The 21,152-nt window shown below is 45.2% G+C and overlaps 1 protein-coding gene across 3 annotated transcripts in view; it reads right to left on the bottom strand.

Moving 5' to 3' along the window:
* fam114a1 (family with sequence similarity 114 member A1) overlaps nucleotides 1-21,152 on the bottom strand; it is a 48,598-nt gene that overhangs the window by 16,705 nt on the left and 10,741 nt on the right. For all 3 annotated transcript variants that reach the window (XM_033027000.1, XM_033027008.1, XM_033027018.1), the window contains exons 3-7: nucleotides 11,492-11,573; nucleotides 10,688-10,804; nucleotides 9,237-9,334; nucleotides 3,076-3,210; nucleotides 1,304-1,456 (exon numbers count right to left, since the gene is read on the bottom strand). In XM_033027000.1, coding sequence (XP_032882891.1) covers nucleotides 1,304-1,456; nucleotides 3,076-3,210; nucleotides 9,237-9,334; nucleotides 10,688-10,804; nucleotides 11,492-11,573 — 585 coding nt within the window. The remainder of the gene's footprint in view (nucleotides 1-1,303; nucleotides 1,457-3,075; nucleotides 3,211-9,236; nucleotides 9,335-10,687; nucleotides 10,805-11,491; nucleotides 11,574-21,152) is intronic.

Below are 21,152 nucleotides of genomic sequence, written 5' to 3'. Positions count from 1 at the left end.
GATGTTATCCAGGTATGGCTGCGTGATTGGAGGGAATTAAATGTTTGAAGTTGCTGATGGGGTGGCAATCAAAGGGTTTCGCTGTTGTGGGTAGTGTTACATTTCTTGAACACCTATAACACAGTAAACCCTCATTATAACGGGCAATGGGGGGGGGGGGGGGAGGGGACAGTGTCTGTTATTGTTGATTGTGTGCTATAACCCAGTTAGGTATTATCTATATCTATGTTATTAGTTGAAACAAAGAACTGTAGATGATGGTTAATACACAAAAGGACGCAAAGTGCTGGAGTAACTCAGGGGGGTCAGGCAGCATCTCTGGAGGATATGGATAGGTGATGTCTGGAGCCTTCTTCAGACTGATTCAGTCTGCTGAGTTACTCCAGTACTTTGCATCGTTTCACCCCAAAACTAGGTGCCAATGCCAAGGGTCTGCACGTGTGCCTTTCTTCAGCAGCTGCTGTATGATCTGATTAAATCGGCTGTTGTAACCCCTGGCCATCAGCTCTTTCAGTTGGCACTAACAGGACGCACTCGGTCACCATGGGGTTCCTTCCCCTCTGACCAGAACCCCCTTCTTCCTGTTGGCCGTCGTTTTGTCTGCCCCCTGCTTCCGAGGTGGAGTATGAGTATGCCAGTAACTATGAGGAGCAGGAGATGGCAGTGGAACGGAGGTGGGGTGGGGAGTGTGGGAGGTATGGAGAGGAGAGGAGAGAGGCCGAGTTGACAGGGAATGGAGGAGGTGGAGGGGGGGCCAAGTTGACAAAGCAATGCCCGGTAGAAAGAAGCAGCAGCTGGTGAGAGAAGGAGCCTCACGGTGAACTGTTTTTGGCAGCAGCCTGAAGAAAGCACTGTCCCCAGGGGCTACAACGTGAGCCACAACAGCCGTGTCAACTGAACCATGCGGTTCGTGGAGAAGGGCTTGCTGGTGGCGTCAGAAGCTAGGGTGTCATCGACAAGTTCCGTTATAAAGGGGTCCGTTAAAACTAGGGTTTACTGTATTCTGTCATTTCTATAATCGTCCGGTGGACCAACTCAAGGGAGTTCTAAATAAAATCATTCATGAAATTACCATGCCAAGTAGATTTCCTAACAGGGCATCACTTGAATCTATGAAGTGTTTGGCCAATATGGAAGATCACCATATTAGTTCTTGTATGTGTTGATTATAAAATCAACTCAGATTTATTGACTCATTAAAAGAAGAACCATGTCTTGAACTTCTATTAAAGTTTCTATTAAAAATCCATTCAAGGAGAACGAGAAAGTCAGTTTGAGAGTAAGAGAGCATGTCAATACTTACTTTTATTTCACTTTCATTAGATAAAATTTCCAAAGCTTCTAAATGTGAAAGTCCTTGGAAGTCATCAAACATCATCCCAAAGTGAGCCGTCTTCTCTTCAGTAATTTGACAAAAAAGTCGTTGTTTTTCTTTTTCTTTTGCTTCTTTTAACATCTATTTAAACAATAAAATTACACGTGTTAGCTCTTGGATATAATACTCACAGTCTACCCCAATGTATACAGTGAAACACCTACATGGACCAAAAATCAAAATATCCTTCCTAAACAATTTTAAGGTTATGAAATGTTACTGCCACGTTGCTTACATCGCAAAATGAAAATCTTGATGGATATAGAGGTTTATCAGCAGTTATTTAATTTGTAATGAATGATCTTTTTTTATAATCAGGCACTAGCCCATCTTTTACACTGTATTCCAGATGAGAAACATTCAACTATGATACAATTTTGACACCAATGTACTATCAGTAGCTCCCTCTCCCAATGAAACTCTTAACATCTCTCAAGTAGGACTTGATGAATTTTAATATCAGAAGTGAGCATGTAAAGAAAATCTAGTTACTTCACAAAACTACAATCATGAATATATTTAACAAATGACTAGACATTGCTTTTAATTGCTTCAGAGAAAGTCCAAAGGGATAAGATACATTTGGAAAAGCAGGGATTGATCAGAGATATTTAGCATGGCTTTGTGTAAGGGAGCTCCTGCCATATTTGATTATTTGTTTTGAGGAGGCAACTGAGAATATTGATGAAAGCAGAGAGCTAGACATTATCAAATGCCTTGCTGGTTCATATGAATGACCCTCATGGAAAACTGATCGAGAGGTTTACGCACATGGAATCCAAAGCAAGTTGGCTAACTGGATGCAAAATTGTCTTGGTGTTAGGAAATGGAGGATGTTGATTATGAAATTAAGAGATATGATTAGGAAGCTTGTGGATGACTCAAAAGTTGATGGTGTTATGGATAATGAGGAACTATATAACGGAATATCGATCAGCTACATGTTGGATAGATCATGGCAGGTGGACTTTAATCCCGATAAGGTGATGTATTTTGGGGAAGTCAAATAAGGTTAGAATATATGCTGCAAATAGCATGCGGTTAAAGAAAGTTGATGAATAGAGGGGCCCTTAGAGTTCAATGCCATAGTTTCCTGGAAGTGGCATCACAGGTAGCTAGGGTGTTGAAGAAGGTATTCCTTTCTCTGAGTTGCAACTTTATAAAAGACGGGATAGATCACACTTAAGAGTATTGTTTAAGAGGCATTTAGACAGGCACTTAAATAGGCAAGGCATAGAAGGATACAACCTGATGCGGGCAAATTAGATTAGTATAGATGGCAAAAAGGTCAGCATGGTCATGGCAGACTGATGGGCCGTTTCTGTGCTGTACGACTATGAATATTTGTGGTGAGTCTTGTCCATGCAACAGGAATTTCCAAAATATGTTCAGTTTCTTTCATCAGTCATTAAAATCCTCAAAAGACATTAATAGGTGTGTGATAGTCTAAATAATAGTTCTGAGAAATTATAGATGCAGAAGAGGCAATGGAGATTCCATCACACAACAGTGCTTCTGTGAAGCATGCAATATACTATTCAGTTCCCCAACTGGACAATGACCACTTACTGTAGTATCGAAACATCAATTAGTACAAATCCAACTACATGCTTTTGAAGTCACTGCAAGCATAATAAAGCAATAAAGCTGCTTTGCATTTTCTTTAAAAAGGCAATTATATGAGGTGCACTTCTAAGTACCTGGGACAAAGTGGCTGTTTTATTTATCAATATCTTTGTTTTCTTGAATCCAGGGTCACTCTCTGCAAGGACATTCATTGTTTTCTTGCCAATAAATTCCAGAGCGTCCAAGCCACCCGTGATTACAGTTTTACCCTGTAAAACACAAGCAAAGTGCAGTATTTGTAATTGTTTGAGTCATAGAGTGACAGTGTGGAAACAGGCCCTTCGACCCAACTTGCCCACACCGGCCAACAATGTCCCAGCTACACTAGTCTCACTTGCCTGCGCTTGGTCTATATATCCATGTACCTGTCTAACTGTTTCTTAAACAATGGGATAGTCCCAGCCTCAACTACCTCCTCTGGCAGCTTGTTGCATACACCCACCACCCTTTGTGTGAAAAAGTTACCCCTCGGATTCCTATTAAATCTTTTCCCCTTCACCTTGAACCTATGTCCTCTGGTCCTCGATTCCCCTACTCTGGGCAAGAGACTGCATCTACCCGATCTATTCCTCTCATGATTTTGTATACCTCTATAAGATGCCCCCTCATCCTCCTGCGCTCCATGGAATAGAGACCCAGCCTACTCAACCTCTCCCTATAGCTCACACCCTCTAATCCTGGCAACATCCTCGTAAATCTTTTCTGAACCCTTTCAAGCTTGTTAATATCTTTCCTATAACATGGTGCCCAGAGCTGAAGACAACATTTGTAAAATTCATAAACCAATGAATACGAACAGAATGTGTAGGCAAGAACTGCAGATACTGGTTTAAATCCAAGATAGACACAAAATGCTGGAGCAACTCAATGGGACAGGCAACATCTCTCGAGAGAAGGAATGGGTGACGTCTTGGGTTGAGATCCTTCTTGAGACTGATCTCAGGGGAGTGGGCAGTACAGAGATAAAATGTAGTTGGAGACAGTAAGACTGGTAGAACTGGGAAGGGGGAGGGATTGGAGAGAGAGGAAAAGCAAGGGCTCCTTGAAGGAAGAGAAGTCAATGTTCATACCCCTGGGGTTTAAGCTACCCAAGCAAAATAGGAGGTGTTGTTCCTCCAATTTGAGCTGGGCCTCACTCTGACAATGGAGGAGGCCGAGGACAGAAAGGTCAGTGTGGGAATGGGAGGGGGAGTTAAAGTGTTGAACTGGGAGGTCAGGTAATTTAGGCGGGCTGAGCGAAGGTGTTCAGCGAAATGATCGCCGAGCCTGCGCATGGTCTCGCCAATCTACAGGAGTCCACACTGGAGGGGGTGGTTTGGGTGGGAAGGGACGAGTTGACCAGGGAGTTGCAGAGGGAACGGTCTCTGCGGAAAGCAGAAAGGGGTGGAGATGGGAAGATGTGGCTAGTAGTGTGATCCCGTTGGAGGTGGTGAAAATGTCAGAGTATTATGTGCTGTATGCGACGGCTGATGGGGTGGAAGGCGAGGATAATGACGGGGTGGAAAGTGAGGACATACAACAGAGGTCAACTATCAATAAGGTGGACAAAAGTGCTGGAGAAACTCAGCGGGTGCGGTAGCATCTGTGGAGCGAAGGAAATAGGCAACATTTCGGGCCAAAACCCTTCTTCAGACTAATATAGTGTGTGTGTGGGAAGGGGGGGGAGACGGGAAGAAGAAAGGAAGAGGAGGAGCCAGAGGGCTGAGGGAAAGCTGAGAAGGGGAGGAGACAATAAGGGCTACCGGAAATTGGAGAAGTCAATGTTCATGCTGCTGGGGTATAAACTACCCAAACAAAATATGAGGTGCTGCTCCACCAATTTCCGGTGGTGCTCACTTTGACCAGGACAGAAAGGTCGGATTTGGAATGGGAGGGTAAGGTGGTAGCATTCAAACCTCTCAAGTCAGGTTTGAGATTCCAAGTTCACTCCAGAATCTCCAACATAAACATTTAAAGTGACACTTTAACGCTTTACTGAGGAAATCTGCACTATGGGAGATTGTATTTTTCCGATGAGATAGAAATATAAATATGTGCAGGAGTAAGCCATTAGCCCCTTCGAGCCATTCAATATGATTATGGCTGATCATCTAAAATCAGTAACCCGTTCCTGCTTATCCCCCATATCCCTTGATTCCTTTAGCCCCAAGAGCTAAATCTAACTCTCTCTTGAAACCATCCAGTGAATTGGCCTCCACTGCCTTCTGTGGCAGAGAATTCCACAGATGCACAACTCCCTGGGTGAAGACATTTTTCCTCATCTCGGTCCTAAATGGCATACGCCTTATTCTTAAACTGTGACCCCTGGTTCTGGGAATTAAAGTGAAACTGAGAGATATTAAACTGAAACTGTGCTCCCAGCACCTTTTGAAAAATGGCAAGGAAAGTTGCTTATGGCATTAAGACCAACATTTAATCACTTAATATCACCAAAAGAATCATTAGGCAGCTATTAACATATTTGTGGGGGCTTGCGGCACACAATTCAACTGCCATGGTTTATATATCTAAATAGCAATTACACACCAAACATACAGTGCATTCAGACCCTTTCACTTTTTCCACATTTTGTTTCGTTACAGCCTTATTGTTAAATGGATTAAATACATTTTTTTTATCATCTATCTACACACAATACTGCAGAACGAAGAAGCGAAAACAGATGTTTAGAAATTTTTTCAAATTAAAAAGTAACTGAAATATCACATTTACATGAGTATTCAGACCCTTTGCTATGACACTCAAAATTGAGCTTACATTCATCCTGTTTCCATTGATTATCCTTGAGATGTTTCTACAACTTGATTTGAGTCCACCAGTGGTAAATTAAATTGATTGGACATGTTTTGGAAAGGCACACACCTGTCTATATAAGGTCCCACAGTTGACAGTGCATATTAGAAAGGCGCTATATAAATCCCATCCATTATTATTATTATTATTATCAGAGCAAAAACCAAGCCATAAAGACGAATAAATTGTCCGTAGACCTCCGAGACAGGATTGTGTCGAGAAACAGATCTGGGGAAGGGTATAAGACAATTTCTGCAGCATTACAGGTCCAGAAGAGCAGTGGCCTCCGTCATTCTTAAATGGAAGAACTTTGGAACCGCCAGGGCTCTTCATAGAGTTGGCTGCCCAGCGAAACTTAGCAATCGGGGGAGAAGGGCCTTGGTCAGGAAGGTGACCAAGAACCCGATGGTCACTCTGACAGAGCTCCAGAGTTCCTCTGTGGAGATGGGAGAACTTTCCAGACAACTATATCCGCAACACTCCACCAATCAGGCCTTTATGGTAGAGTGGCCAGACGGAAGCCACTCCTCAGTAAGAGGCACATGACAGCCCGCTTGGAGTTTGCAAAAAGGCACCTAAAGGACTCTCAGACCATGAGAAACAAGATTCCCTGGTCTAATGAAACCAAGATTGAACTATTTGGCCTGAATGCCAAGCGTCATGTCTTGTGGAAACCAGGCACCGCTCATCACTTGGCCAATACCATACCTACGGTGAAGCACGGTGGTGGCAGCATCATGCTGCCGGGGTCTTTTTCAGCGGCAGGAACAGGGAGACTAATAACTGCTTGAAGTCTGCGATTCATGGACATCACCAGTTCATGGGTGTCTTCTCTGGTGATGCTCTGACAGGCCTGTATTACAGCCATCTTTAGCTTATGCTTTTTTTGGGGGTTAGTACCCTTCAGTTTTCTCTTCAGCATATAAAAGGCATACTCAATTTGGTTCATATCTGGTAACTGACTTGATTGACTCAAGAATTTACCATTTTTTTTAGCTTTGAAAAACTCCTTTGTTGCTTTAGCAGTATGTTTGGGATCATTGTCTTGCTGTAGGATGAACCGCTGGCCAATGTGTTTTGTGGCATTTGTTTGAATTTGAGCAGATAGGATGTGTCTATACACTTCAGAATTCATTATGCTACTACCATCAGCAGTTGTATTATCAATTAAAATAAGTGTGCCAGTACCTTCAGCAGCCATATATGCCCAGGCCATAACACCCCCACCACCGTGTTTCACAGATGAGGTGGTATGCTTTGGATCTTGGGCAGTTCCTTTTCTCCCCCATGCTTTGCTCTTGCCATCACTCTGATATAAGTTAATCTTTGTCTCATCTGTCCACAAGACCTTTTTTCCAGAACTGCAGTTGCTCTTTTAAGTACTTCTTAGTAAACTGTAACCTGGCCATCCTACTATTTTTGCAGCTAACCAGTGGTTTGCATCTTGCAGTGTCGCATCTGTATTTGTTCATGAAGTCTTCCGCGGACAGTGGTCATTGACATATCCACACCTGAAGAGTGTTTCTGATCTGTCGGACAGGTGTTTGGGGATTTTTCTTCATTATAGAGATAATTCTTCTGTCAGCAGCTGTGGGGGTCTTCCTTGGCCTGCCAGTCCCTTTGCGATTAATAAGCTCACCAGTGCTCTCTTTCTTCCTAATGATGTTCCAAACAGTTGATTTTGGTAAGCCCAAGGTTTGGCTGATGTCTCTAACAGTTTTATTCTTGTTTCTCACTCAAAATAGCTTCTTCGACTTTCATTGGCACAATGTTTGTCCTCATGTTGATAAACAGCAATTGAAGTTTCCAAAGGTGATGGAAAGACTGGAGGAAAGACTAGGTGCTGAAAGTTGTCTTATACCTGCATTAAGGAGGCATTTAAACACACCTGAGCAATTACAGACGCCTGTGAAGCCATGTGTCCCAAACATTATAATGCCCTGAAATGGGGGGGGATGATGGGACGGGACTATGTATAAACACAGCTGTAATTTCTACATGGTGAAACCAAAATGCCTTTAATAAAATCTGACAATGTGCACTTTAACCACATGTGCTTTTTTCTATTACAAATCTCAAATTGTGGAGTAGAGGCAAATAAATAAATGGGTCATTATGGAGAGCACTGTATGTATGCTCGACTTGTTGTTTTAATACCTTCCTTTATTTAACTTGAATGCCTCTCTTTCTCATTGAGTTGCTCTTTCTAAATTTGGATACGTTTCTTCTGATCATTATGAAATAGCTGCTTCAATATGTTGCACTGTTCATCTTCTCACCTTTCCTTTATTCTATTTTCCCAATCCATTCCAGGCAACTATCTTTGTACTATTATGTTTGCCCTTTTTAAATTGAGGACTTCCTCAAAGTGTATCCAGAATTCTACCATGTTGTAATCACTGCACCCCAAGATATTCTTAACTACAAATCTCCTATCACTCATATCCCATTAAACATGATTTAAACAAAAACAGTCTGATCTTGAGGAAGTTCTAAAGCAGACCACTATAGAACCTCCCTGAAATAATCCCTCTGATGTACAGCACAAACATCCAAAGCATCCTTGCCAGTTTGATTAATATCACCCATGATGAATGCTGTACTCGTCTCATTTCCGATATGTCCCCATTTATGCTTTGTCTATTCGAGATGCACCATTTTGGATGCTTCTATCCAGGTCTTCTTTCCCCACAGCTCCTTATTTCTACCCAAACCCATAATACATCACGATTCACCCACATCTGCTCACCAACCGTCCTGAACGGTTAACTTCCATGTTGGTGCGCCAACATCTTGCGTGTATGCGCGCCGGCATCTTACGTGTATGCACACCAGCATCTCTGCCAGCCTGAAATGTAGACTGGGAACACCATCCAATCAGAGGACGGTGATGTGGGCCTTGCACAGCATTTCGGTCAGGATACAGTTTGTTAAGCTGCGGCCACTTTTATTCAAGTTAGGGTGATGCACAATGTTTGAAGTTCGTTAGCAAATTACTGTTTTAGGTACTTACTCCGTTGTTGTTATTATGTTTAATAAATAACATTCACTACCTGCACTGAAACTTTTGGATTAACAATAGTCCACCACCTCCTTTCCTTGTCTGCCTATTCTTCTTGCATATTAGATTACCTAGAATACTTAATTCGCAATCCTGGTTATGCTGTATTTGCTATTATTTGTGCCATTGCCTCTATCTTATTACAAATGTCAGATGTATTCAGATAAAAGACTTTTTCCATCTGGATTCACATTCTGCCATACACCTTTGCATCTATTTTCCTGCCCCTTCGTGTCATACTTTGACTTTCATTCTCTTTCACGTTGAACGTGTTGACCCATTTTAATAGGTTGAGCAAAACGAAGGCTAGAAACATTATTAAAAATGAGAAATGGCGAGTTAGCTGGCTACCATGTTCATCAAGTATCTGACTTCTCTTACCGTGTTGTGAACAACATTAGAAATGGCTGACAACATGCCACGAGATTCGGCAGCGGGAGAAGAGGGTGACTCATCTGCAGATGGTGCTTCTTGGGTATCTATCCGAGAAATTAAAAATATTTAAAAACAATTATCTGGGAACAAAAAGTCACCTAATTAGTGAGAGGTTGAATGTGTTGGCAAAAAACTCCGATCAATTGCTCTGCGCAGGTTTTAAAACTACATCCAGGTACACCAGCACTGGACACTTTCCGATGGTTCATCCGTGTGAAAAGTTTTCTTAGATTGGCCTCGGTGACTGAGATTACTGTCGCTTGGGGCTGAGGGTCTCGAATTTAACTTACATGTAAACACAAATTTATTACATATTAAAATTGGAACAATCTTATTGTATTTATTTTAGTAAAGATAAGAAAGCAAGATAATCAAATATCTTGTAGAAATTTCCTTTTTACTCTTAGTTCACAAATATCACATAGTAACATAGGAAATAGGTGTAGGAGTAGGCCATTCAGCCCTTCGAGCCTGCACCGCCATTCAATATGATCATGGCTGATCATCCAACTCAGTACCCAGTTCCTGCCTTCTCTCCATACCCCTGATCCCTTTAGCCACAAGGGCCACATCTAACTCCCTCTTAAATATAGCCAATGAACTGGCCTCAACTACCTTCTGTGGCAGAGAATTCCACAGATTCGCCACGCTATGTGTGAAAAATGTTTTTCTCATCTCGGTCCTAAAAGACTTCCCCCTTATCCTTGAACTGGTGACCCCTTGTTCTGGACTTCCCCAACATCGGGAACAATCTTCCTGAATCTAGCCTGTCCAACCCCTTAAGAATTTTGTAAGTTTCTATAAGATCCCCCCTCAATCTTCTAAATTCTAGCGAGTAAAAGCTTTCTTCGTATGAAAGTCCTGCCATCCCAGGAATCAGTCTGCTGAACCTTCTCAGCACTCCTTCTATGGCATGAATGTCTTTCCTCAGATTAGGAGACCAAAACTGTACACAATACACCAAGGCCCTGTACAACTGCAGTAGAACCTCCCTGCTCCTATACTCAAATCCTTTTGCTATGAATGCTAACATACCATCACAATCGTTAATCAGTACAAATGAAAGATAATTGGAAAAGTTATACATTTAGAATCTGCACAAAGATAATGGCATTATATTTCATCCAGTTAAATATATTTTACAGATAAAATAAGGTGGGGTAAAAACTTTGAAATAATATTTTTTGTTCTCTCAATAGCACCATGAATTTACCCCGCCCTCCCTGGGAATCATGTAACTGAGGGAGGCCCATGCTTGGTCTGCACTCAATAGCCTAATGGGATTCACAATACACAGAAAAGGTGGGTGAAAAAGGCATTACGTCATTTGAAGCATTCACATAGAAGAAATGACTGCCTTCAGGAACAGAACGGGAAATTTTTATTTTTTCAGTTACCTGATGCAATAGCAACTTCATCTGACTCGGGTAGTTTCATCTCTTCAGATGCTGGGGAACCGCCATGTACTTTGAGCGATGCTTCAGCTTTTTCCTTTACAGTGTTCAGTCCATGACCTGCAATTAGGTATTCAAAACCTAGATTAAAAAACACTAGAATATGAATAATGCAGAAATAACCCACAAAGCTCTGAGGCATGGCTTTCGATAGAACAATTGCCAAATGTCCACATCAACTCTGGTTTTCTGTCCTATCTTCAAACGCCTTAAACCCATACTGATTGATGCCATCAATCTCAACCAGAGCACTCTCAGATGTAAAGTTCCAGAATTCTAAAGATTTAGAAACTTCCAGAAATGTCTTCTCATCCTATCTTTCTTCTTGCATTTCTACTTATTACATGACTATGACATCACCACCCTTCCCAAACTTTTAGACTCAAGTTGATCAAAACTCTGTCACAATATAAACCTAGCATTTGATTATTTCAAAGAAAAATTAGTCACTTCCTTTGGAGGACATAATTAAGTGGAAAGGTTTGATTACCCCTCAATTAAAAATCAACAGTTGTTTTGTGTCACCTATTGATTACCTGCTGTTGCTAGTTCGGAACTGCCTACGTTTTATGCTAAATCACACCGCGTACGAATAAATTGGGGGCTATTTGAATTCTCATCATTGGGACACATTGCTTAATGTGTAAAGTTACTGTTAATTTGTAAAGTTGCTGTTCTTCTCTGGAAACATATAAATCCAACCGATTCATGTTTTCTTATTGAATGAATAGCAATTATAACACTTACCCACAGTTGCTGTAGCTGTAGAGATCAGTGATTTCCCCCAAGCTCCCCAGGATCCCCAAGTACTTGTATTAGAAATTGAAGCCTGCATAATAGAACAATAGAAAATGGTTATACAATGCAGCATCAGATTAAAAAAAAATAAATCATTTGACATGGCTCAACACTCAATAAAATCCCGCTTTATTACAGGCAAGGTCTTTTTTGCGTATTTCTTGTTTGGGGGACTCTTGTTTGTGCAGTAGGGAAGGTAACTAGGGCACTGGTATTCTCCTCCTGCAGGATGACAATAGACAATAGGTGCAGGAGTAGGCCATTTGGCCCTTCGATGTGATCATGGCTGATCATCCCCAATCAGTACCCCGTTCCTGCCTTCTCCCCATATCCCGACTGCTGTTTTTAAGAGCCCTATCTAGCTCTCTCTTGAAAGCATCCCGAGAACCTGCCTCCACCGCCCTCTGAGGCAGATAATTCCACAGACTCACCACTCTCTGTGAGAAAAAGTGTTTCCTCGTCTCCGTTCTAAATGGCTTACTCCTTATTCTTAAACTGTGGCCCTTGGTTCTGGACTCACCCAACATCGGGAACATGTTTCCTGCCTCTAGCGTGTCCAAGCCCTTAACAATCTTATATGTTTCAATGAGATCCATTCTCATCCTTCTAAACTCCAGTGTACAAGCCCAGCTGCTCCATTCTCTCAGCATATGACAGTCCCACCATCCCGGGAATTAACCTTGTAAACCTACGCTGCACTCCCTCAATAGCAAGAATGTCCTTCCTCAAATTAGGGGACCAAAACTGCACACAATGCTCCAGGTGCGGTCTCACTAGGGCTCTGTACAACTGCAGAAGGACCTCTTTGCTCCTAGATTCGATTCCTCTTGTTATAAAGGCCAACATGCCATTCGCTTTCTTCACTGCCTGCTGTACCTGCATGCTTACTTTCAAAGACTGATGTACAAGGAACCCTAGATCTCGTTGTACTTCCCCTTTTCCCAACTTGACGCCATTTAGATAGTAATCGCCCTTCCTGTTTTTGCTACCTAAGTGGATAACCTCACATTTATCTGCATTAAACTTCATCTGCCATACATCTGCCCACTCCCCCAACTTGTCCAAGTCACCCTGCATTCTCATACCATCCTCTTCACAGTTCACACTGCCACCCAGCTTTGTGTCATCTGCAAATTTGCTAATGTTACTTTGAATCCCTTCATCCAAATCATTGATATATATTGTAAATAGCTGCGGTCCCAGCATCGAGCCTTGCGGTACCCCACTAGTCACTGCCTGCCATTCTGAAAGGGACCCGTTATTCCCTACTCTTTGTTTCCTGTCTGCCAACCACTTCTCTATCCATGTCAGCACTCTACCCCCAATACCATGTGCCCTAATTTTGCCCACTAATCTCCTATGTGGAACATTATCAAATGCTTTCTGAAAGTCCAGGTACACTACATCCACTGGCTCTCCCTTGTCCATTTTCCTAGTTACATCTTCAAAAAAATCCAGAAGATTAGTCATGCATGATTTCCCCTTCGTAAATCCATGCTGACTTGGACCGATCCTGTTACGGCTGGAGCGGCGTTTCCTGAGGGGACCGGCCAGAAACACAGCTTTGGCGGCGGCAGAGCGCTGGAGCGCTATCGCGGAGCGGGCGATGCCTTGCCCGTGTCGCCGCGCTGGAACGCTGGAATGCTGAGACCGGCGATTTGAACATCGTGGAGCTGCGGGTCTGTGGAACGGCAAGCCGCGGGTGGCGGCGCTGACTTTAACATCGGGAGCCTGGGATCGCTCACCGAGATCGCCAGTGGTGGAGCTCCGTCCAGCGCGGCCTGTCGGCTTCGGAAGCCGCGGTCTCCGGTAAGGAAGCGGCCGTTCCAGGTATCCCAAGCTGCTGAGAGGATTCTCCCGACGCCGGAGCACCATCATCCGGCGAGAATGGCCTGGAACATCGGGCCTCCGTAAAGGCAACTGCAGAGGCCTCAATAGGCCTGACTATGGGTGGAAATAGGGATGGGGACTGGACTTTGTGCCTTCCCTCATAATGGGAATCATTGTGGGGGGATGTTTTTTATGTTTAAATTTCTTTATTACTATTATGTTGTCTTCTTTTTTATGTGCTGCAATGGCAATACGCATTTCACTAATGTGACTAATAAAGAACCTTTGAACCTTTACTGCTATCCAAATGTGCGGCTATCTCATATTTTATAATTGACTCCAGCATCTTCCCTGCCACCGATGTCAGGCTGACTGGTCTATCATTCCCTGTATTCTCTCTCCCGCCTTTATTAAAAAGTGGGATAACATTAGCTACCCTCCAATCCACAGGAACTGATCCTAAGTCTATGGAAAATTATCACCAATGCATCCACGATTTCTAGAGCCACTTCCTTATGTATCCTGGGATGCAGACCATCAGGCCCTGGGGATTTATCAGCCTTCAGTCCCATCAGTCTATCCAACACCATTTCCTGCCTAATGTGGATTTCCTTCAGTTCCTCTGTCACCCCAGATCCTCTGGCCACTACTATATCAGGAAGATTGTTTGTGTCCTCCTTAGTGAAGACAGATCCAAAGTACCTGCTCAACTCATCTGCCATTTCCTTGTTCCCCATAATAAATTCACCTTTTTCGGTCTTCAAGGGTCCAACTTTGGTCTTAACTATTTTTTTCCTCTTCACATACCTAAAGAAGCTTTTACTATCCTGCTTTATATTCTTGGCTAGCTTACATTGTGAGAATGTGAGAAGTATGGGGAAACCTCTAGTGTCCCTGAAGATTACACCGGTGGGGAAAGTGCACCCAGCTGCACTCCTCACTAATCATGTGAGGGAACTGAAACTGTAGCTGGACAACCTCAGGATTATCTGGGAGACAGAGGGCTTTATAGACAGGAGTAACCCCTGCATTCCCTCCCTCTCCATCCCTCCCCCACCCAAGTCACACCAGCCTTTCATTCTCACCATCAAACAGCTAACAATGGCCTTCCTTTATCATAATTTTTTATTTTTATATAAGATTTTTGCATATCTTTCATTTATTTGTTCTATCTCTACATCATCGCCTACATCTCTCATGACTTTCAGTTTGAAGAAGGGGCTCAACCTGAAATGTCACCCATTCCGTCACTCCAGAGATGCTGCCTGTCCTACTGAGTTACTCCAGAGATGCTGCCTGTCCTACTGAGTTACTCCAGCAATTTGTGTCTATCGACGAGTTATAGTGAGATGGTCACACACAAGGTGCAGGCAGAAAGGAGATGGGTGACCACCAAGAAATGGAATAGGTAAAGAGTTCAAGAATGCCTGTGGCAATTCCCCAAGAAAACAGGCAATGCTTTACTTGTGACAGTGTGCGCTTGTACAGTGTATGGGCACCACTATAAAGCCAAACATCTTTTTTTTTTCTTTCTGGCCATATGACATGTTTATTAATTATGCATATTTACAAAAGAGCACTGAAAATAGGTATTCAAAAGGGAACTGCAGATGCTGGAATATCGAAGGTACACAAAATTGCTGGAGGAACTCAGCGGGTGCAGCAGCATCTATGGAGCGAAGGAAATAGGCGACGTTTCGGGCCGAAACCCTTCTTCAGACTGATGGGGGGTGGGGAAAGAAAGAAGGAAAAAGGGAGGAGGAGGAGGAGCCCGAGGGCGGGCGGATGGGAGGGTGGGTGGAGACAGCTAGAGGGTGAAGGAAGGGGAGGGGACAGCACAGGCTAGCCAAATTGGGGGAATTCAATGTTGATGCCATAAGGGCGCAAGGACCCCAGACGGAATATGAGGTGCTGTTCCTCCAATTTCCGCTGTTGCTCACTCTGGCAATGGAGGAGACCCAGGACAGAGAGGTCGGATTGGGAATGGGAGGGGGAGTTGAAGTGCTGAGCCACCGGGAGGTCAGGTAGGTTATTGCGGACTGAGCGGAGGTGTTCGGCGAAACGGTCGCCCAACCTACGCTTGGTCTCACCGATGTAAATTAGCTGACATCTAGAGCAGCGGATGCAGTAGATGAGGTTGGAGGAGATACAGGTGAACCTTTGTCGCACCTGGAACGACTGCTTGGGACCTGGTTTGGTGTCGAGGGGGGAGGTGACGGGACAGGTGTTGCATTTCTTGCGGTTGCAACGGAAAGGGCCGGGGGAGGGGGTGGTGCGGGAGGGAAGGGAAGAATTGACGAGGGAGTTGCGGAGGGAGCGGTCTTTGCGGAAGGCAGACATGGGGGGAGTTGGGAAGATGTGGCGAGTGGTGGGGTCACGTTGGAGGTGGCGGAAATGGCGGAGGATTATGTGTTGTATTTGCCGGCTGGTGGGGTGAAAGGTGAGGACCAGAGGGACTCTGCCCTTGTTGCGTGTGCGGGGATGGGGAGAGAGAGCAGTGTTACGGGGTATGGATGAGACCCTGGTGTGAGCCTCATCTATGGTGGCGGAGGGGAATCCCCGTTCCCTGAAGAACGAGGACATTTCCGATGCCCTGGTATGAAATGTCTCATCCTGGGAACAGATGCGGCGGAGGCGGAGGAATTGGGAGTAGGGGATGGAGTCTTTACAGGGGGCAGGGTGGGAAGACGTGTAGTCCAGATAGCCATGTGAGTCAGTGGGTTTGTAATGTATGTCGGTCAGGAGTCTGTCCCCTGCGATGGAGATGGTGAGGTCAAGGAATGGTAGGGAAGTGTCGGAAATCGTCCAGGTGTATTGGAGTGCCGGATGGAAGTTGGTGGTGAAGTGGATGAAGTCAGTCAGTTGTGTGTGGGTGCAGGAGGTGGCACCAAAGCAGTCGTCAATGTAGCGGAGGTAGAGGTCGGGGATGGGGCCCTGGTACGCATTGAACAAGGATTGTTCAACGTACCCGACAAAGAGGCAGGCGTAGCTGGGGCCCATGCGTGTGCCCATAGCTACGCCTTGTGTTTGGAGGAAATGGGAGGAGTCAAATGTAAAGTTATTGAGGGTGAGGACCAACTCCGCTAAGCGGAGGAGAGTGTCAGTGGCTGGGTAAAGGTTGCTCCTCTGGTCGAGGAAGAACCGGAGGGCTCTGAGGCCATCCTGGTGGGGGATGGAGGTGTAGAGTGACCAGACATCCATGGTGAAGATGAGGGGGTGAGGGCCCAGAGAGTGGAATGCGTGGAGGCGGCGGAGAGTGTCTGAGGTGTCTAGAACATAGGTGGGGAGGGATTTGACCAAGGGGGATAGGATGGAGTCAAGGTATGTGGAGATGAGTTCGGTGGGGCACGAACACGCAGAGACAATGGGTCTGCCGGGAGAGCCGGGTTTGTGGATTTTGGGGAGAAGGTAAAAACGGGCCGTGCGGGGCTGGGGAACGATGAGTTTGGAGCGTGGGAATTGATGAAGTCGGTGATGGTGCTAGAAATGGTGGCCTGGTGCTCGTCAGTGGGGTCATGGTCCAAGGGTAAGTAGGAGGAGGTGTCCGAGAGTTGGCGCGTGGCCTCAGCTTTGTAGAGATCGACGCGCCAGACTACCACGGCACCTCCCTTGTCGGCTGGTTTGATGACCCAGTCTGGGTTTTTGCGGAGAGATTCGATGGCAGTGCGTTCAGAGGGGGAAAGATTGGAGTGAGACAGGGGAGTGGAGAAGTTGAGGCGGTTGACGTCGCGGCGGCAGTTCTGAATGAAGAGTTCCAGAGCCGGGACTTTCTGAGGGGGGTTCCACGAGGAGGGGGTGCGTTGGAGACGGGAAAAGGGGTCATCATTAGGGGGCGAGGACTCCTTCCCATGGAAGTGCGCTGTGAGGCGGAGACGACGGTAGAAGCTCTCCAAGTCATGGTGGGCGCGGAACTCATTGAGATGGGGACGGAGGGGGACAAAGGTGAGACCTCTGCTGAGGACAGACCGTTGGGTGGGGGAGAGGGGGAGGTCGGGGGGGATGGTGAACACCCGGCAGGGGTGGGAGTTGGGGCCAGAGGAAGGCAGGTGGGTAGACTGGGTACGGGGTTGTGGGTGTTGGAGGGGTGGTGGGTGGTCAGGGGGTGGGGGGGGGAGAGAGGGCTGAAAGGTGGGTGGGGAAGAGCGGGTGTGACATGGTTGGGGGGGGATGGGGGAGGGTCAGTGGAGCAGCCACTGAGGTTAGCACGGCTGGGCAGACGGGCGCTAGGACCCGGTGGAATTAAATCGAGGAGAGTGGGAGTAAGCAGCGTGAAGGCTGCAGGCCCAGTGCAGAGTCCAGGCTCCAGGTAAGGCGACGGCTGTGGGTTGCTGGAGGGGGGTGGAGTGGCGCGGGTCAACGGACCCGATGGTCGGAGTCCAGCGGCGCGGGTCTATTTCAACAGGGTGTGTGTGAAATAACTGCTCAGAGGAGAGCAACAGCCATCAGGTCACAGTGGAAGCTCATTAGTTCAGAATATAGTCTAGGAATTCTAGGATGGCCTCCCTGGTGCCAGAGTCCAAGTTGCCTTGGAGAGGCTATAGAACTTTTTCGAGGAGGGTGACAGCCACAAATCGTAAACATTGGCACAATTGACATGGATAGGAAAAGGAATGAAGTCCTGTACAGTAAATATAGGAAGTTAGGCAAAGGGTTAAAAAACAGGGCTTCAAGGGTAGTAATGTCTGGATTACTCTCAGTGAGGAATAGGAATATATGAATGGATGAATGCATAGTTGAGGAGATAGTGCAGGGAGCAGAGATTCACATGTTTGGGCCATTGGGATCTTGTCTGGTGCAGAAGTAACCTGTATAAGAGGGACTGGTTGCACCTGTAGTGGAACCAATATCCTGATGGGCAGTTTGCTGGTGCTACTCGGGAAACTAGATTGATAATGGGACATGATCCAATGCAGTAGGGAGACAGCAAATCAGTACAGAAGTCAATGACAATAAAGGCCTGACAGGTAAAGCAAATTAATTCAGGGCTTGGATAGGACATGCGATTCAGATGTTATAGACATTACAGAAACTGGCTAAGAGTGGGACATGACTGGCAGTGTCTTCCAGTGTACAGGTGCTAAAGGCGAGATAGAAGAGTGGGGGTAAAAGAGAAGGGTGGGGGGGGTAGGTATTTAATTGAGGAGAACATCAAGGCAGGGGTCCAAGATTACATTACTGAAGGATTACTCAGATATATATCCGAGGACATTGTGGGAAACTAGAGAGGAAATAGCGGGAGCCGTGGTTGAAATTTACGAGTCGTCCTTAAATACTGGACAGGTGCCGGAAGACTGGAGGGTGGCAAATGTTGTACATCTTTCCAAGAAGGACTGCAGGGAAAATGCTGGGAACAATAGGCCGGTGAGCTTAACATCTGTAGTTGGTAAGTTACTGGAGAGTATTCTGAGAGATAGGATATACAGGCATTTGTATGGACAAGCGCTTAGGGATAGTCAGCATGGTTTTGTACGTGGGAGGTCGTGTCTCACAAATCTGATTAATTTATTTGAAGACATGACCAAAAACGTAGATGAAGGCAGAGCTGTAGATATTGTGCACATGGACTTCAGTAAGGCGTTCGACACAGTTCCGCATGGTAGGCTGCTCTGGAAGGTTAGATCGCATGGGATCCAAGGAGAGATAGCTGAATGCAGGGCTCTCACTTAACTTTTTTCCCCTGTTGCCAGCCGGGCAACCTCGGCAGCTTTTTAGGTTGCCAAATGACAGTTTAGGTGGTCATTTAAGACGGCTTGCATGACGCGTGCGATAATGTGCCTGGACGAAGTGCGTAGTTACCAGTCGGAATTATGGTCAATGAAACATTCACATATTATTTCTGCTTCAAATAAAGTCACAAACTAAACATATTCACCATTCAAAACATGATATATACAATGACATGCAGAAAAATTACAATACAGTATTTCATCTCTTTTTACATGTTGCAATTAATGCAATTTCTACTATTCTCTTTCCACTTCCAAACAAACTATTCTCTTTCCACTTCCAAGACCAAGCGCAGGCTTGGCTATCGCTTTGCACAACACCTCCACTCAGTTCGCAATAACTAACCTGATCTCCCGGTGGCTCAGCACTTCAACTCCCCCTCCCATTCCGAATCCGACCTTTCTGTCCTGGGCCTCCTCCATGGCCAGAGTGAGGCCCACCGTAAATTGGAGGAGCATTACCTCACATTTCGCTTGGGCAGTTTACACCCCAGCGGTATGAACATTGACCTCCAATTTCAGGTAGTCCCTGCTTTCTCCTCCGCTTCCCAGTTCTCCCTCAGCCCACTGTCTCCGCCTCTTCCTTTCTTCTTCCCCCCGCACCCTCACATCAGTTTGAAGAAGGGTCTTGACCTGAAACGTCGCCTATTTCCTTTGCACCATAGATGCTGCCTCACCCGCTGCGTTTCTCCAGCATTTTTGTCTACCCATTCACACAAGTTGCAGGGAGAATGTGCAAATTCAACACAGACAGTGCCCGAGGACAGGATCAAACACAGATATCTGGTACGTGAGGCAGCAAGTCTACCAGCTGTGCCACTATATTTTATTTTGCAACACACGAAAAATTATACGTTAACTTTGGTTACTAAAAGAAAAGAAACTATCCATTTTCAGTCTTAAATCTCCAAGTGACGCTATGTCCCCCTTTACAGCTACTGTATGTTTTAATTCAGTTCGAGTCTATGGGGCAGTACATTGGCCATAAAGTTGCTGCCTAAGAGTATCAGAGACCCGGAATTGATCCTGAATATGGGCGCTGTCCGTAGAGAGTTTGCTCCATTTTCCTTTGCTCGCATGGGTTTTCTCCGGGTGCTCTTGTTTCCTTCCACATTCCAAAGGTGTGCAGGAACCTTTTTCAGATCCAACCCAAAACGTAATATTTTCCTTTTGTCCAGAGATTCTGTCTGACCTGTTGAGTTACTCCAGCTTTATTGTCTATCTTCAGTTTAAACCAGCATCCGCAGTTCCTTCCTACACACCAATACTATAGAACTTTATTAATCCTAGGAGGAAAATTGTGTGTGTGTGTGTGTGTATATGTGTGTATATAGTTATATATTTATATATAAATATAGACTGTTTTGGTTTCTCGTTTATAACATTATTGTGCTGCTGCAAGTAAGAATTTAATTGTTTCAACTGGGACGTGAGAGAATAAAACACTCTCGACTCTTGACTTGTGTCGCTAATGTGTGGGATAGAACTAGTGTACAGGTGATCGGTGGTCGGCGTGGACTCGGTGGGCCGAAGGACCCGTTTCCACGCTGTATCTTTAAATTAAACTAAAACCAGAGGAAATCTAAAGAGGGGTCTCTACTCGAAACGTCACCCAATTTCTTCCCCGCACAATTAAATTATCTTCATCCTACCATAGGTACCCAACCAGACACAACTAAATTTAAGGTAGCTCTTATTTCCCAAGAACCCCTTTTTGCTTAAGTCCAAGTCAAGAGTCAAGAGAGTTTTATTGTCATGTGTCCCAGATAGGACAATGAAATTATTGCTTGCTGGTGGGTCCACTCCAGTTTAAATTCCATTTTGAATATTTTTGGATGACCAGGAAACCAAGAAGAGTTACTCCAGGGAGTTACTCCAGCTCCAGGGAGTGATTCTGCGTTGGTTTTCAGCGGTCACGGTGAGGCGCCAACTGGACAGCAATGGCGGCCAGGCCTCCCACAATGCAAAGGGAGGGAGAAAGTGGCCGACGCCGACAATGGTGCCGTGGTAGTGCGCCTGTGCAGGTCGGCACATGCGCACAACCACGGCCGATG

This window comes from Amblyraja radiata, chromosome 1 (genome assembly GCF_010909765.2).
Source record: "Amblyraja radiata isolate CabotCenter1 chromosome 1, sAmbRad1.1.pri, whole genome shotgun sequence".
Classification (NCBI taxonomy): Eukaryota; Metazoa; Chordata; class Chondrichthyes; order Rajiformes; family Rajidae; genus Amblyraja; species Amblyraja radiata.
This window is presented reverse-complemented; position numbering and strand designations above follow the sequence as displayed.